At 37.1% G+C, this 12,778-nt stretch overlaps 1 protein-coding gene across 7 annotated transcripts in view; it reads right to left on the bottom strand.

Annotated features, from left to right (window-relative positions):
* Positions 1 to 52: 52 nt before the first annotated feature.
* LOC120752454 (protein bicaudal D homolog 1) overlaps positions 53 to 12,778 on the bottom strand; it is a 282,990-nt gene continuing 270,264 nt past the window's right edge. For all 7 annotated transcript variants that reach the window (XM_040063502.2, XM_040063520.2, XM_040063517.2 and 4 more), the window contains 6 exons: positions 11,252 to 11,282; positions 10,984 to 11,079; positions 10,458 to 10,583; positions 8,286 to 8,426; positions 7,026 to 7,166; positions 53 to 6,842 (listed from right to left, as the gene is read on the bottom strand). In XM_040063502.2, the coding sequence (XP_039919436.1) occupies positions 6,585 to 6,842; positions 7,026 to 7,166; positions 8,286 to 8,426; positions 10,458 to 10,583; positions 10,984 to 11,079; positions 11,252 to 11,282 (793 nt within the window). In that variant the 3' untranslated portion in view covers positions 53 to 6,584. The remainder of the gene's footprint in view (positions 6,843 to 7,025; positions 7,167 to 8,285; positions 8,427 to 10,457; positions 10,584 to 10,983; positions 11,080 to 11,251; positions 11,283 to 12,778) is intronic.

The raw sequence follows: 12,778 nt of genomic DNA, 5'->3' as shown, positions 1-12,778 counted from the left end.
TCTGTTCTTTTTAAGTACTCAACATGAATTAAAGTGCTTAATTTTTACAATTTTCCACCCACCTTAGGATCAAATATACATATATTACAGAAAATATGTACAGTATCTTCAATTTTTTTACATTCATATATTTCTTAACCATAAAAATGACGACTTACATTTGCACAACTTACAATGGCATTTATATTTCACCTTTTTAATATTATTAACTTTATTGCAAAACCAAAACAAATTTACACTTCTTCCATCCTTATTTCTTTTAAGAAATGTTTTTGCAATTAAAATCAGAAATGCTTCCATAATGAAGGGAAATTAACATGTATAGCTTGTAATTCTGATGTCAAACATTACAGCTGACTCAGCTCCCACTAAAATTGATGTATTAATCTGCCTTAAGGGCTGCAGAACAGAAAATATGCTGGTAGAAAAAATAGCATTTCTTCTGCAAACTGTTCTCTACATGCAAAAAATTTGGCGTAAAAATAGAAGGGCACATAAATGCAAAAATGCTTTGATATTGTTCCCTCTTTTCTGAATGTTTCCACCATAAATACTTAATGAATCTACGAGGATGAACTATAAACAGAAGTAGGTTGGTATTAGGCAGTGGCTGAACACATGTTTTATTCAAAGATATCTGATTGAGGATTTTGAGAAAAAACATGTTCTACATTCACTTGTGCTAGGAAGAGGAAGGGGTGAAACAAAATGCCATTCCATTATTCTGGAAAGAAATTTAATCACGAGGTTTCAAAGGAAGCTGATTGAAATGCCTCACTGGAATTAGCATGTTTGTGGAGGCTTTTATGTCTGTTTTTATAGGCTGAAATAGTAAACATGCCACAATAGCAGATCTACCTCCATCTTTTTCTGGAAAGCATACTCAACACAGTCATTATACATTCTATTTTGAATGCAGCACAGTGTATTTTTTTTTTTTTTTTTTTTGATTGTAAAATACTGCTTGAAAACAAGTCATCTGAACAAGAGTCTCAAATATATAAATACACATATATACATATACACACATGCATATGTGTATATACACACACATATGTAATCATTAAATTAATGTTACGATCTGTTAGAGGAAAATGATTTAGGAAACAATCTGACTAGCAGATTAAAACTCCTATCTGAGGAACATACTAGGGTCCCATGGATCAGAACCAGCTAGATAAATTCCTCACACCAACAGGGCCACAGACTAGAGCAAAAAACATTTACCCCATGTATTTAATTTCAGATTTCAAACCACAGTACACCACAGAGACTAAGAATGGTGCCCATTTCACCAAGGGATTTACCTTAAGGATAAATCAGTTCTGACACAAGATTATTTCTCTCCAATAGCTTACTTTTGGATATATATTTCCAGTTGTTTACATTCACCCGTACATCAATTACCTCAATCTGAATTTCACCTGAGCTCTGTGACTCCAGGTGAGTCATGGTATCTCAGCAGCTCCCAAACTGGTGGAAGTTTTCGTCTTCCACAAGTGTCCTTATATAACGTAAGGCAGATTCTATGTGAATTTAGGTCATTGAAGGTATAATAGCTCCAGCAGACCCGTGCTAGTTTGTACCAGCTATATGGAGAAAGACCTTTTGTTATTGCTTAGGATTCTTTCTACACGGAATGTTTATTTCTTTCCTGAAAGTCTTTCCTTCAGTATGAGAGATAACTACCCTCTCTTAATTTTATTTAATCTTTCCTTGAAATGAAAAGCTGATGATTTTTTTATACTAGCTATGTGATGAGGAACCCAAACAATCCATTAAGTGTTTCCACATCTTTCTCACTTGTTTTAATATATGTAGTATTTTCCTTCTGACTCCACTTGGAAGTCTGTGGAGAATACCTCTATAATCTCACCTAAATTTTACTTAGGTGGTAGTGTATTTACTCTATATTTAATCAGTGCCTTGCCTTCATCCATAATTAAAAACATAAAAATAAAAATCCACTTTTCTATGAAAGGGAGTTAGAATATTTGAGATTTATAAAGCACTTTGAGATGGTTTTGCATAAAAAAAGTGCTACTATATTTACATGCAATTGAAGTGGTTTGATATTCTACTCCAAATATAAGAGAATGTTTTGTACTCTCAATATCTATTTTGCACATATAAGTTAAATACACTTTGGAATAAACAAAACTACTCAGCATAAAGGGATTTGAAAATACTACATAATACAAGTTTTATAGCAGCTCTTCAACCAAGCAGGAGTACCTGATACCAAAAGAGATTTTTTAGAGGGTCTGGAGGAATGGTGCAGACATGCAGATATCATTATACACTATTTTCCCATGGTAGGGGAAAAAAATAAGTCGTTTCAAAAAATATATTGCTATGATCCAAAAATATGAATGATAAAATTAAGTCTTGTTCTGGTTGAACACAGATAAAACCACAAAAATAACTTTTGATCTGCTTTAAATCGCACAGAAGAGTGATCACTTTTAAAGTGAGAAACAAGCATTACTTGAACACAAGAGTTGCAAAACTTAAATAATTCAGCAGAGCCATTCACATGTATTCATGCATTATGAATGAATGAATGCTTAGTTACAGTTTATTCCTTACACACAGGGCTTTATGCTCACGATTTTAATGCTTTTTTTCTTTTCCTTGAAGAATTTAAGAATTTATTTCAAATGGGAGCAGCTTCTACCTTGTTAGAATGATGGTTTTAATTTCACTGCTTTCATCATAGTTCTTAAGCCACAGCAGCTACAACTTTGTATTTGTTCCTCTGCAGTCATAATTTACAATTTAAAGTTGAAGTTTGGGATGCTGTTAGGAGGGATTGTCTGTGGAGGATGAGGACAACAGGGTGGTTAAATTTAGGACTAATTTCTCCATCTCCTGATGTTAATATTGGTAATACATACTTTTCCCACAAACTACACACAGAACAATGCATTTGAATGCCAGGGCATTCTGACTCAGAACAATTCTGACCAAGTAATTGATTATGAAAACGTTGAAATGGGTTTCACTAGGGTAAATAAAATATCCTGTGCTATATAAAATTTAATGGCCAAAAGCAAACATGAGGCTAACATCCAAACAAACAATTCCCAGTGCTAACTAACTTCATTTCAAATTGCTTATGCCCAAGTGCAGGGCTTCATCTGGGAGATGCTGCCATTCAAGAAGCTTCAACTATTCAATACCACGTAAAAATGAGGAAGAACAGAAACTGCTACTTCTAATCACTTAACTGGAATGGGGCTTCCTACCTGGCTTAGAATTACGTTTGCAGGGGCTTGGAAAACAGAACATACTACACAGCACCAAGTTGGGTAGGATGCTGCCCTGCTGGAGGGCAGGAAGGCTCTGCAGTGAGATCCAGACAGGCTGGATCAATGGGTTAAGCCTGCTCTAAGAGCTTCAACAAGGCCAAGTGCTGCGTCCTGCACCTGGCTCACAACAGCCCCTGCAGCACTATAGGCTTGGGGAAGAAAGGCTGGACAGCTGCCTGGTGGAAAAGGAGCTGGGAGTGCTGGTTTGACAGCCGCTGAACGAGAGCCAGCGTGTGCCTGGGGGAGCAAGAAGGCCAATGGTGTCCTGGCCTGTGTCAGCAACAGTGAGGCCAGCGGGACCAGGGCAGTGATTGGCATGTACTTGGCATGCACGAGGCTGAGCCTCAAATGCCATGTCCACTTCTGGCATGAAAGGATAAGTGGACATGGAAGTGCTGGAGTGGGCTCAGGGAAAGGCAACAGAGCTGGTGATGGGTCTGGAGCAAGTCCCGTGAGAGGTGGCTGAGGCAGCTGGGGGTGTTCAGCCTGGAGAAAAGAAGGCTCAGGAGGGACCTTATCACTCTCTACAACTCCTTGAAAGGAGATGATGGCAAGGAGGGGATTGGTCTCTTCTCCCTAGAAACAAGCAATAGGACAAGAGGAAATGGCCTCAAGTTGCGCCAGGGGAGTTTTAGATCAGATTTTAGAAAATATTTTGTCACCAAAAGGGAGGTCAAGCATTAGAACAGGATTCCTAGGTTGAGTCACCATCCCTGAAAGTATTTAAAAGGTGTGTAGATGTGGCACTTGGGGACATAGTTTAGTGGTGGACTTGGCAGTGCTGGGCAATGGTTTGACTCAGTGATCTTAGAGGCCTTTTCCAACCTAATTGATTCTACAGTCATATCCTCAAATTTTCATGTAGCTCGGTCCTTCCTATCTGAGAACTCCTTTAAAGCAACTTCTTTCTTTACGCTCAACACCTTGACCATGGGAAACTGGTTTTATACACTGGGACAACCCTCCACATACCCCATACCACATACCACAATTGCACTTGAGGCTCTTGTGGAAGATACCCACTCTTGGGAGATGGCTGTGAGGATAGCCACCAAGAGTTCTGCTTGCTTACCTGAATGTTCCCACATCCCTTGCCAAGGTATAGGTAAGATGACATATATTAGTTAGGGAGATCTTATATTACCTTGGCAAAAATTTGATGGTATTTACCAACACGAATCAAAACAGGTTTGAGCTGCCCATTGCTAAATGTAAACACAGCTGCCAGTAGAAGTAACTTAAAATCTCTAAGAGAATTACAGAAGAGCTTGCACATTGGATAAAAGTAATACCAGGATTATATACAGAATAATCTGGACACAGGGAGCACCCCAGGAAGAAAATTCAGAACTGACATGCACCAAGTCAGCTGGAGAGTTAGTACTCCACCATCCCATGTCCTGATCATTATTAACACTGGTGTAAAGCTGTGGAATCTGAAGGCTATGGTAATCTTGGATCTGTGCAGGTGAGAGTAAAATCCATCCCACTAACATTAAGTTACATTACATTCTTATGAAGGAATGATGGACACTGCACACTCATGTGTGCTTGACACTACAAACAGATATTAATCCCTTGCTAAATGCAAAATGGGTTGGGTTTTTTTCCCCCTATAGTGTTGCAAAAAGAGTAAAGCAGGAGTAGGAGTTGAGTGGATAGTTTGCTTGGCAAACTCATTATAAAAACCCAACAATTTAAATCTGTCATGTTACTAACAAAATTGAACCTGAGCTCTTCAGCTTGACATGACTTAAAATACAGATTGCAGATTTATTGAGAAGTAAGATTCCTGAATGTTCTTATGACGGGTTGATTGTAGAAGTCACATATATTCCTTCCTTTAAGGGTTTCAAAAGGAAAAGACAGCAATGGTTTTGATAGTCAGTCACTACCTCTGAGTTTGCCATATTTCATTCAAGGATATTACAGTAAAGATTTCAGGGAAGTCATTTGCCTCTATGTATAGAAACCCTAATAGGAATGGAAGTTCATAAGCAATTTAGTACTGTAAAGCGAGTGAGTCTTTATACCCAGAAGCAGGAAACAATGTAAATTAATAAAATTTCAGATTTGCAAGCTCAGACTTCATTCTAATTTTTTATAAACCAGGCTCCACTTTAAAACAATAATATTTGAAGACTGTTGTCATAAATAAGCATTACAATACCTGATCTACAAAAATCAAAAAACTTAAGTTAAAATGTTCTTTTTGCTCCAATAACCATAATAACAAAAATACACATTCCCAGAAAGTTACTAGAATCCGTTGCTTTTCTTAAACCACATACTGCATTTGAGCCACGAACTACTGCACTCTTAAAAGCTAACAGTGATAGGACACTGAAGAAAAGGGACTACTTGTTTAAACACAACTGGAACTCATTTGTCTATTGCATGCCACTTACATTAGTGCTAATTTTTTGATGCATAAAAATATGAAGTTCATTAAGCCTCAGCTATTAAAACAAATCACTGAACAGTATTTTTCAATTTTGGACTGTGTTTAATTTCAAATAGAAAACATGCTTGTTTTTAAAATAAATTATTCACTAATAAGAATCCAGTATCATGAAATCAAAGCAATAATCAAGTATTGTACATTTTTAATACTGTACATATATTATATATAGTTTTCTCATATTTTAGGTATTTATTTCTAGATTGAAAATTATTAGATTGTTTCCTTAATAAATTGAAACCTTAAAAGCCAATATACCTGTGAGAGCAATTTGCATTACTTTAATTAAAAAGATACAAGTGAATACAACATATGTACAGAACTGTGGAAATCAATATATAAACTACATACATTAAACCAAACTGTCCCTGCATATTTAAGTACAGATCTGTTTTGGCAATGTGGAGGTATATCTTTTATCCTGTTGCAAGTCCTAACACATAAGTAGGAAGCTTCAAATATTTGCATTCTTAATGAAAGTAGCAAATGTTAACTGAAGAGCAACTGGATTTAAAAAAATTGCATTACAACAGAAAGTAGTACAGTAAAGTTAGTAAGTATTTTTAATAGCATTCACATTTTTTTAAAAAGTCTCTGAAACGGACCTGTACATCACTTTTATTGACAGAACATAAATATAAGAAAAAGATCCCTAAAAAGACCAGAATTCTTTCCCAAACATAAAGTGCCAAGATGTGTATGGTGGTAAGAACTTTTTTTTTTTTTTTCTTGATTGAGCAAAGAAAGGTCAACACAAAGGTTAACCACAATTTCAACTGAAATCTTTTAAAAATGCCATGTGTTCTTGAGCTTCAGCATTCAGATCTTTTAGAAGACTCAGGCTGCTCTTCTAAATTCACTTGCAGTTCATTTTGACATTCTGGTGTCTCACCTTTGACAGCTAAATGGATAACTTTTAGCCACTTCTGCTTCAGTTCCTCATTGTCTGCAGCAAAGCTGTGCACGGACTTGGACTGGGTCAGTTTGAAGCTATGGGGGAGGTCAGCACTTTTTGGAGTGTCATCTACTGCGTAGCCCAGAAGAGGAATTGTAGCCAGGGCTTTAACATCCTAAGAAGAAAAGGTTCTTTATTAAGAACAGACAACTAATCTACCCATTACTTCTCATTTACCATACTAGCAGATTAGTGAAAATACTTGTATATTTCCTCCATTCCCAAGCTATTTGCTGTCTCTTCATCAAATACCAGTGACAGTAATTACTAAAATCTTTTCCATTTCCCCTGTACATACCTGTGGAGCACCGTACATGTAGAGCACAAGAGCCTCCTGTTTGGGTATGACACACCATGCTTTCTGCCAGGGCTTCGACTTCTCCATGTACTGAAGAAAGCTACATATGACACTATTTCCAGAGACTTCTGCAGATTCAATCTAGGAGATCGTAGAAAGCATAAAAAGGAAAATAAACTTTCCTTCAATAAAGACTAAAAACAGAAAGAGCAGAAAAGCAGGAAATTTATCACCATTCATACAAACTCTTGGATAGTATCTACTAAAGAGCTTCAAGAAATATCAAAGAAAGATCATAAAGGACTGGATTTATGGAGAGTATAAAAATATTAAACACATACAATCACAACACATATTCCCTTAGTGAGTGTAATCTGCTCCTTTTTTTCATCAGTAATTTTGGATTATAGACTTCTATATCACTCCAATTTTCATTTTGCCACCACAGCCAGTCTCTATCTGAGCGTCTACAATGTCTGATTTCTAAAATAACACTATGTTAGGCACTGAAGTGCCACTAACTATCCAACATGACAACTTACCTACTTTGGCAGTCGAAACATTACGACAGAATCAAATTCAAACACGTTTCTAAGAATAACATAAACATTCAAGCACTAATCCTAGAGAAAAGATTAGATTAATTGCTTAAAATCTGTAGACAAGGTAAAATGCTACTCAAGTTAAATAGTGAAATTGAGATGATAAGAAAGAACACAAAAGGATTATGCGTTAAAATTTCCATTGACCTTGACTTTTCAGATACCAAAAGCTGAGGGCAACCTGACAACTTAGAGGTCCATTTTATACACTGATCTTACTACTCAGACTCTGAAGGAAGAGCAAAATTCTCCCCCATTCTCCTCATTTCCATCCCCAGTTCTTTCAGTCTGGGTATATATTTTCAAATATCAAGTGGTAGCAGTGGGGTTTGTTGCTGTGAAAGCTAAAGTGCAGAAGAAGACAACTGAAAATTTATGAGGGATGGTTAAATTTTGTCATAGGAGCTGATGTAACTGTAAGAAGCAGACAAATTCTAAGCTTTATAATTCCCTTTAAAAATGTAAAGTTGCAAGAAATCAAGCAATTTTGTAAAGGTGAGTGCTGGAAACCAAAATCTATGGAATGGGATGAAATTGATCCACGTATTTTTTACTTCTCGAAGAGAAAATAAACTCTGCAAGAATGTTACCACTTTTCACCTACTGATGAACCAAAATGATTGCAGCTATACAAATATAGTATTTTTGAATGACATACCTCCAAGATGCCCTTCCTCTTCTTTTCTTCACTGTCTGTACAACCAATTATAACATGATAGCAATCCTTACAGACTTTGTTCAATTTATTGCCGTCATATTCAAGATGTGCTTTGTAATCAGAACATTTCCAGCAAACCACCTTAGGGAAAAAAAATACATAAATATAAGATTTAAGTCTTTATAGAAGTTTATTAGAATATAAATAAAATTATTTTATTTATATTATAAATTATAGAAGTCATGCTATTTTGTAGTATATTTTTTAATTATATAGAACAAAAAAGATGTCTTTATAATATGTCAACAATAAGTTACTTGAAAATAAAGATTTTCCAAATTTGTGCCACTGCTTCTTAACTAGAAGCCCTTCTTCCTATTTACCTGGTGGAAATATTGTACTTTGCATAAAATCATATTAAGCTTTTAATTATATGTGTAGTTAAAATTTAGGTATAGAATCAGAGTATAGCACAAACCATGCTGGCAGTTTCTTTATATGCCGACCTGAAAAGGTACATTTACCAAATGGTTTTCTGTGTAACCAGAATGAGGTTATGAGAATGAATAAAACCTTCAACTGAGATGAGCTTTTAATGATAAATGTCTGATAAAATCAGAAATGGCTACTTTGTTAACTTGTTAAGAGATATTAGCATGTTTAAATGTAAATATACCTACACATATAAAATTTACAATTTTAAAATCCAATCATAAACACACAGAATAAATAAGCCAATATCCACTGATTTTTCCTTTTCAGTGTATATGTAACTGAAATGCAAGAGAGATATCAGAGCTGTTTCATTAGAAATGTTTTTCCACAGAATTCTTCTTCCACGTGAAAAAAAGATGCCCCGAATAAAAAACATGATTGTAGTTATTTCAAGAAAGAAAGGTAGATAAATGGACTTGAACCATTAATGCATCTGAACAAAACTGTACTGATCTAGATCACCACCTTCAGCTTGTATCTCTAGACAATACTGGTTAAGTATTCCCTATTAGTCACTTGTGGAAAGCCACCACTGCTAGCCCAAATTAACTCCCATGAAAAAAAATCTTTTGCAATTAAAGCACAAGGAGATGTGCTAGAACTGTAACAGAGGAAAGTAGTTAGGAGTCTAAACAAAAAGGGAAATAAAAATGGAGGGTGTGGTATTAACATTAACAGAATTTTAGGACAGAAGGGTCTGTTGGAAAAACCCTCTATGACAACTCTAAATTCAATAATTTAGAGCTTCTGAAAAAGTCTCTAGTGTCCTGCAAAGCGCAAAAGCAGCATTATGAATGCAGCATAAAAACATTAGAAAGCAATGAGACCAGACACCCGGTACCACCAATAGTAAACCTGAGCTTGTGCTACCATCTGGTGGAGACAGTCAGAGCTGCTGGGTGAAAGGCGAAGAAAGCACAGTATACTTGCTCCTCTTTTATTAACTTCCGACAGCTCACAAGTCACACCACCAACGTTTGATGGTTGCTCTCAAGCTGGATATGTTATTGTAGCATCCCACATGGAAAGCAGCAGCAATGCTCTCTCCCTACCCTCACATTCCCTCCTTCCCTGATGCTTTGCACATGTTCACACAGTTACACACCGAACCCAGCTGGGAGCAGCTCAAAGTTCACCTAAGGAAAAACTGCGGGGTTTTATGGTCTTTTGATGGAGTCAGCCAGCACTGCCTGAAATAATGCTGAATTATGTCATCTAAATATGGTCTTGAAACTCTTCATATTAGTAGAGGTCTCCCAAAACTAACAATATACTTTGTGCAGGACCTTGGGACATTATACACAAACGCACGCTGCTCCTGAATGGCTTCCAAATTCACCAGAAAAGCAGGCAGAGGGTCCTCGGTGGTATGCAGAGCTGCTTCTTTCAGCTACAAGTGCAGCAGCAGACTCCACAGCACTGGCACAGGCTGCCCAGGGAAGCTGTGGATGTCCCATCCCTGGAGGTGCTCAAGGCCAGGGTGGATGTGACTCTGAGCAGCCTGGTCTGGTGCAAGGAGTCCCTGCCCATGGCGGTGGGGCTGGGACTAGATGATGTTTAAAGTCCCTTCCCACCTGAGCCATTCTGTGACTCTGTGATGACAAGGAGCCACGAGCAGGCGCTTGGAGACCCTCCCAGGCCTGCTGAACAGCTGCAGGCACCGGGGTTTGCACTTACGTGTCCACATGCTCGGCAGTGGTGCCTCCTCCTTGTCAGTGCATTGAAGGGTTCCTTGCATTTCATGCACATGGTGACTTCGTTGTCCCGGATCCACCTCGGCGCTCTCTTCCCGAGCTCAGCATTCTAAATGGGGGCAGGAGGAGGATAAAAGAATTTTAAAAGCTAATAAAAAACTGCACAGTACTGGAAATAGGGAAAAGAATTATTCTCTTCCTCTGGAAAGGAAATTACAAAACATAGCTCGAGATGCATTTTGAAATCTATAAAAAAAATAACAAAGAACCCAGTCAAAAATCGTGATGCATCACTGAAAGGGTGCTCTGTTATGTGTTTCAATAAAGAAAGAGGCTTGTTTGCAAGATTTGGCATTATGAAGAAAAACAATTACCAGCAAGATGACTGCTTTGTGATTACTGTGCTATAAGAATGATGAGCTTGAAAACAAATTTTCGGCTAAACTTTTCCACTTATTGAAAAATACAATGGGTATTAAGAAAGTTACAAAGGAACAACAGCAGCTTACAGAGACTTCAACAGGCATGTCCTCATATTCTTTAGCAATCGCATTTCTGAAAGTTTCATTCCTCTGCTGAAAAGCTTCAATAGTACTCTGAAGTGCCTAAGAAAACAGTGGAGAAATTCCTCAGACAGGGTAAAATTTAAAACAGACTCTGCATTCTGAGCAGTTATTGATAAGCAGAGAGAAGGTAGAGACAGAAAACATGAATATTACTTTTCTGGTTTCTTCAGTGACAAAGTGTTTAGAAAATAAAGAATGTAGATGAATTTACCTTTATCCATTCTTCTTTATCCTGTTCAGAACTAAAAGAAATATTTGACACATTAGTTTGAGACTAGTTCAGGAAACATTATCCCATTATCAACAACTTCTTGCAAAAGCTAAGTAACTGCAGCAATTCTCAATAATTTAAACAATACTAATAGTTAACTGTCCAACTTAAAATACAAAACAAAACAAACAAACAAACAAAACCATCAAACCAGAAGACAAAAGCTAGAAATATGAGAATTAACACTTCAGTGTATGTGGCTCTCCAAAAGTGCCTCCTCTTTGGATAATATGTTGGTAAAAAAACCTTGCTGAACCATGTAATACCAGTCATACAAAATTTAATTTTTCTATGGATTGCTCTGAAGGATGCAAAAGAGAACCTTTACGACACCTCAATTAAAACAGATCCCTATGTCTTCTTTTGCAGTACTAGCAGAACTTTCAAGCAAGAAGAATCCTAAACAGTTGTTTGCCCTTCCCACCAACCATCTGCACACTAGGAAGAAGAAACCCATCCAAGCAGCCAAAATCATTCTTCCTACCTGCTTACAGTAAAAACCAAAATCTAAGCTATTAAGCATAGTACCTGACCAGTGGTCTTCCAAAGAAATAATCTACCAGCTCTTTAAAAATAGTAATTGAAACTGTACTCCAAGAGTAGTTTGAAAAACAAGCTATTACTAAAGAATATGCCAAGAGCAAATTAAAAATTATTACAGTGTTAATATGAGCTCATGAATTAAGGACATTAAGGCATAGGGTGCACACATTACTCGTACATTAATAAAGATTTTTCTAATATAACTGAGTAAGAGCTTTGTGGTACTTATTCCTTCACAGTAAAGACTTAATGTATTCTAACAAAGATCACAAAGCAAAAGATAAAAATCTGTGCTTCCCTCACCTAAAATAAACTAATGCAGTAAACTTTCTCCTACTGGTAATGTAGGAAAACTAACAAAATAAATTTACTTTGTTGTATCAATTTTCTTCCAATTAAAACATGCTTCAGAAATGGCATAGCAAGATACCACCTTTCACCACTGAAATAAGCATATGGCATGTTATGGGTTAGCACAGTTTGGTTTTTTAGTTATAGAAAAATGTAGAATAATTCTCCAGGTCAAGACCTGGGAATTGCTTTAGAAGAGACAGGGACCTATCCGAGAGTTAGTTGGAATATTGGCATCTGTTTTAACCACTGAGAATTACTAGCTGCGACTTTGGGAAGTACCACATAAAACCCCTTGATTTCTTGTAGCTGGGTCTTTTTTTCTTCTTCCTTTGGCCATAGAGAGACAGGTAACATCGAGCTGGGCCTGCTGCTCCCCCCTTTTGGGGGGAGCTGGCCTTACGCCTGGCCAGATTCCATCGGCTCCCGGGTGAAGGGGGTGGGAAGGAGAGGTTGCTGTTTTGTAACAGCTACTTTCTTCACACTTCTCTGGAGCAGGGAGAGAACTCTGCTGGGCCCCTGGTAAGAGCTATGGGCACCGTTTAGGCCGAAGCCACCCCGGTTTGCACCAAG

Source organism: Hirundo rustica, chromosome 4 (genome assembly GCF_015227805.2).
Source record: "Hirundo rustica isolate bHirRus1 chromosome 4, bHirRus1.pri.v3, whole genome shotgun sequence".
Lineage (NCBI taxonomy): Eukaryota > Metazoa > Chordata > Aves > Passeriformes > Hirundinidae > Hirundo > Hirundo rustica.
This window is presented reverse-complemented; position numbering and strand designations above follow the sequence as displayed.